The 5,103-nt window shown below is 46.4% G+C and overlaps 1 protein-coding gene across 2 annotated transcripts in view; it reads right to left on the reverse strand.

Moving 5' to 3' along the window:
- Positions 1-1,206: 1,206 nt before the first annotated feature.
- adhfe1 (alcohol dehydrogenase iron containing 1) overlaps positions 1,207-5,103 on the reverse strand; it is a 33,374-nt gene continuing 29,477 nt past the window's right edge. Inside the window, exons 13-15 of one of the 2 annotated variants that reach the window (XM_076300167.1) lie at positions 2,668-2,750; positions 2,052-2,126; positions 1,207-1,757 (exon numbers count right to left, since the gene is read on the reverse strand). In XM_076300167.1, the coding sequence (XP_076156282.1) occupies positions 1,674-1,757; positions 2,052-2,126; positions 2,668-2,750 (242 nt within the window). In that variant the 3' untranslated portion in view covers positions 1,207-1,673. Of the gene's footprint in view, positions 1,758-2,051; positions 2,127-2,667; positions 2,751-4,882 lie in introns of those variants that run through there. The other variant, XM_076300169.1, reaches the window with a different exon arrangement.

Below are 5,103 nucleotides of genomic sequence, written 5' to 3' on the forward strand. Positions count from 1 at the left end.
GGGCTTGTAGTCCGTGAGGGCCTGAATGCCCTGCCATAGGCTTTGTGCGTTCCTGCTGTCTTTGAAGTGGGTGGTTATCTTGTGAGTGTATTCCTTTTTTGCTTCCTTGATGCCACGGGACAGGTTGGCTCTCGCTGTTCTCATGCCAGCTTCATCCCCAGCTCTGTAGGCTTTGTCTCTGGCCCTCAGCAGCCTGAGGACATCCCCTGTCAGCCATGGCTTCCAGTTAGCCCGAGTGATGATGTCTTTTGTGTGGGTCACATCATCGATGCACTTGGTGATGTAAGAGGTTACAGTGTCTGTATACTCCTCTATGTCTGTCTGGTTGTTGTAAGTGGCTGCCTGCTTAAACATTTCCCAGTCTGTTGTGTCAAAGCAGTCTTGAAGAGCATCGGAGGCTCCCTCAGGCCACACTTTTACCTGCTTACGAACCGGTTTGTTCACTTTTACCCTTTGTCTGTATGCGGGCATTAGCATAACAGTGATATGGTCTGAAAGTCCAATGTGGGGGAGGGGGGTGGCTTTGTATGCTCCTTTGTGTGTAGTGTAGACCAGGTCCAGGATGTTATCTCCTCTTGTTGGAAAATCAACATGCTGGTGTAGCTTTGGAAGTACAGTTTTAAGGTTAGCATGGTTAAAATCTCCAGTGAAGATGGTGAAACCGTCTGGGTGTGCCGTCTGTTGTTCACTGACAGCCTGGTACAGTTCACTAAGAGCCGCGTATCGTTGTTGTTGTTGGTAGGCGGGATGTATACTGCGACTAGCAGAATCACAGTAATTTCCCTTGGCAGGTAAAAAGGACGCCACTTTATGATCATAAACTCTGCCAGTGGTGAGCAGTGTTTGCATACTACTACAGTGTCCCGGCACCATTCATCACGGATGTAAACACAGATTCCTCCTCCTCGTGATTTACCTCCCTTTACAATGGCCCGGTCTGCTCGATAGCATGCTAGCTGCTCCAGTTGTACAGCAGAGTCCGGAATGTTGTCATTTAACCAAGTCTCAGTGAAGACAAGCACACAGCAGTTACTGTGTGGAGGAGAGGAGAGGGGGGGTGTGGAACAGGAGGAGAGGAGGAGGAAAAGGAGGAGGAGTGAGAGGAGAGAGGAAGGGGAAAGAAGGAGGAGAATGGGAGGGGAAGGAGGAGGAGGAAAATAAGAGGGGGAGGGATTCAAAACATGAAAAAAAAACAAAAAAACAGGAGAGTCTGCACATCTTTTTTCTTTATTTTTTAAAAATCTGAGATCGATTAATAAAGCAAAAGAAAAATGTTCATTAAGAACTAAAATTACATTGCAATACATTTGGCTGACACATTTTTTTTAGCCAAAGCGACTTACATGTCAACTATATTACAAGGGATTACATTGTCCCTGGAGCAACTTGGGGTTAAGTGCCTTGCTCAAGGGCACAACGGTGGAAGCCGGGAATTGAACCTACAACTTTCAGGCTACTGCACTCTAGCCCAGCTCCTTAACCGCTACACTACCGCGGTGTACAATGGGACAAGGCTCTTCATGAAGGTTAATAGATACTAGTACCTTAGAGTGTGTGTGTGTGCGTGTGAGAGAGTGTGTGTATAACTGTCAATATGTGTGTGTGTGTGTGTGTGTGTCTGTGTGTGTGTGTGTGTGTGTGTGTGTGTGTGTGTGTGTGTGTGTGTGTGTGTGTTAGTAGAGCTTCATGGATGCAGTGAAGAGTTCAGTCAGGTCTTCTTCTGTGTGAGGCCTGGGAGACAGTTTAGTGACACGCTCCTGTAAACACACACACACACACACACACACACACACACACACACTGTACATAAGAAAGAGAAAGATTGTGTGTGTGTGTGTGTGTGTGTGTGTAGGAGAGAGAGAAGTGTGTGTGTGTGTGTGTGTGTGTGTGTGTGTGTGAAAGAGTGTGTGTGTGTGTGTGTGTGTAGGAGAGAGAGAAGAAGTGTGTGTGTGTGTGTGTGTGTGTGTGTGTGTGTGTGTAAAAGAGTGTGTGTGTGTGTGTGTGTGTGTAAAAGAGTGTGTGTGTGTGTGTGTGTGTGTGTGTGTGTGTACCTGAGGTAGAGTGCCTTTGACGAGAGCAGGGATGTCATCTTTGTTGTATCCAAGCGCCGACAATCCATCATCCACCTGCAGGGCAACAAGAGAGGAACATATCAACACACACACACACACACACACACACACACACCCTCACTTCTCTCTCTCATACACACACACACACTCTTACACGCACACACACACAGACACACACACACACACACACGCGCTTACACACACACAGATACACACACACACTCTTACACGCACACACACTCACACACACACACATACACACGCTTACACACACACAGATACACACACACACACAGACGCTCTTTTACAGACACACACACACACACACACAGATACACACCCTCACTCACTCACTTCTCTCTCTCATACACACACACACACATTCTTACACGCACACACACTCACGGACACTCACACACACAGACACACACACACACACATACACACGCTTACACACACACAGATACACACACACACACACACACAGACGCTCTTTTACAGACACACACAGATACACACACACACAGATACACAGATACACACACACACACACACACACTCACACACACACAGTGGAGGAGAGGATCTTACAGACCTGCAAGTCAAACAGGAAGCTCCTGAGAGTGTCAGCCAGAATAGAGCCGGCATCAGCCTGCTTCACGTTACTGATATCAGCTCCTGCACACACACACACACACACGCACACAGATGCGCACATACACACACGCACACACACAGATGAGGGACTCCTAACATGACTTCCTACTCCACCACTACCCTGTAACTGATCAAGAGTGAGAAAGAGGGTTTTAGAGAGAGAGAGAGTGTGTGTGTGTGTTGAGTGTGTGTGTGCTGAGATCCTCCATAGGCTTTTAGGCTTTAATTGGTAACAGCCAGTGATGCCGGTAACGTGTTACTTAGTAACACACTAAGTTAGTAACGCGTTACTCTAATCTGACCACTTTTTTCAGTAACGAGTAATCTAACGCATTACTATTTCCAAACCAGTAATCAGATTAAAGTTACTTATCCAAGTAACTGTGCGTTACTATTTTTTTCATTTCCCTTAGTAAAAATATATATAGCCTATTGCTTTCTTCTTGTGCCTCAGGAAGTCACGTAGCCTATGCCAAGAGTCACGTTTTTTAGCATGAGGGTTCACGTCATGTGTAGCGAGTAGTGACAAGCGTAGTTTCTAACAATGGAGGGAGGAGAGAGATGCGCATTTTTCAGCTGGAAATATAGTCACTATTTTGAATATGTGTCAACTCTGTACACTCTGTGCTAGTGACAAACTGCTATCTAGCTATAAAAACACCACCTCAAATTTGAAAAAACATTTGGAGTCGCAGCAGAGCGAGTCTCAGGTGGCACTACGCAGAGAGCAGAAGGAGCTCCCCCACCACCCAAGCAACAAAAGCTGGACTTTGATGCCAAACCAGTACGCCTACTGTAAGTGGGGGAGAGTTGAAGAAGTTGGTCGGGCAGTACGTTGTGGAGAAAATGCTGCCCTTAAACACGGTTGACTCGCCCTCGTTTCGTGCCATTATAAGCAAGATCCCTACTACGGTAAATGCAGAGCTGCCTCACAGAACAGCATTTTCCTCTTACATGGAGAAGTATGCAGTGATGGAGAGAAACCTGAAGGCCACACTGAATGAGGCCGCGGATATTTGGACTACAAACAACAGAAGCTATATGGGAGTAACGCTCCACTGGATCAGTAGATCCACATTAGAGCGCAACAAGGCTGCATTGGCATGTAGGAGAATTCGCGGTAGACACACGTATGATGTTATTGGTGCAGAAATCGAAAACATTCACTCTTCATATGGACTACTCAACAAAGTAGTTGCAACAGTGACTGATAATGGATCCAACTTTGTAAAGGCGTTTAAAGTTGATCAGCCTGTCACAGAGTCCGATGAGGAGGGCGAGTCCAACACCACAGATGATGATGTCACTTTTTTAGATCTGTCAGAAATCCTCTCAGCTGAGGATGAAAGTGATGGACAGCTGTCTCTTTCCCCGCACCGCAGGTGTGCTTCACATACCATCAACCTAATTTCCACAAATGATGTGGAGAAATATTTAACTTCCAATGCAGAGAGCAAGGCTGTGCTCTTTGGACCAAATCAAGTAGATCTACCCTTGCATCAGAAACAGTGGAGGAAGTCAGCAAAAGAAAGCTCCTGGTACCAACATCCACAAGGTGGAATTCCTTTTTTGATGCTGTAAAGAGAATTTCAGAAATCCCCATGAGTGAGCTGAATACTCTGTGCACGAAGCTGGGAGTTAAGTGCTTCAAAGACAAAGAGTACCAGTTCCTGCATGAGTACCAGTTCCTGCATGAGTACCAGTTCCTGCATGAGTACCAGTTCCTGCATGAGTACCAGTTCCTGCATGAGTACCAGTTCCTGCATGAGCACCAGTTCCTGCATGAGCACTGCACCGCCACGAAGCCTCTGCCTGCAGCACTGGACATTTTACAAGGCGACTGTCCTTATGGGACTTTACTACCCACACTTGTTCTGATGCAGAAGACCCTGGCTGTGAAAGATGCCCTCTCCAGTATGACTGTGAAAGATGCCCTCTCCAGTATGACTGTGAAAGATACCCTCTCCAGTATGATGCCCTCTCCAGTATGACTGTGAAAGTATGGCTGTGAAAGATGCCCTCTCCAGTATGACTGTGAAATATGCCCTCTCCAGTATGACTGTGAAAGATGCCCTCTCCAGTATGACTGTGAAATATGCCCTCTCCAGTATGACTGTGAAAGATGCCCTCTCCAGTATGACTGCAGGCCTTCCAGATGCCACAGTGCAGGTACCTGTGTTCCATCTTTTCATTATTCATTATCATTGCAAAAGAAGATTAAAACACATACACATGTCAGTAAGTACAGGGTCCCTACACATACACATGTCAGTAAGTACAGGGTCCCTACACATACACATGTCAGTAAGTACAGGGTCCCTACACATACACATGTCAGTAAGTAAAGGGTCCCTACACATACACATGTCAGTAA

This window comes from Alosa pseudoharengus, unplaced genomic scaffold, assembly GCF_046254945.1.
Source record: "Alosa pseudoharengus isolate Yale_2024_CS ecotype anadromous, Long Island Sound unplaced genomic scaffold, YU_APseudo_1.1 YU_APseudo_1.1_scf_22, whole genome shotgun sequence".
Taxonomy (NCBI): domain Eukaryota; kingdom Metazoa; phylum Chordata; class Actinopteri; order Clupeiformes; family Clupeidae; genus Alosa; species Alosa pseudoharengus.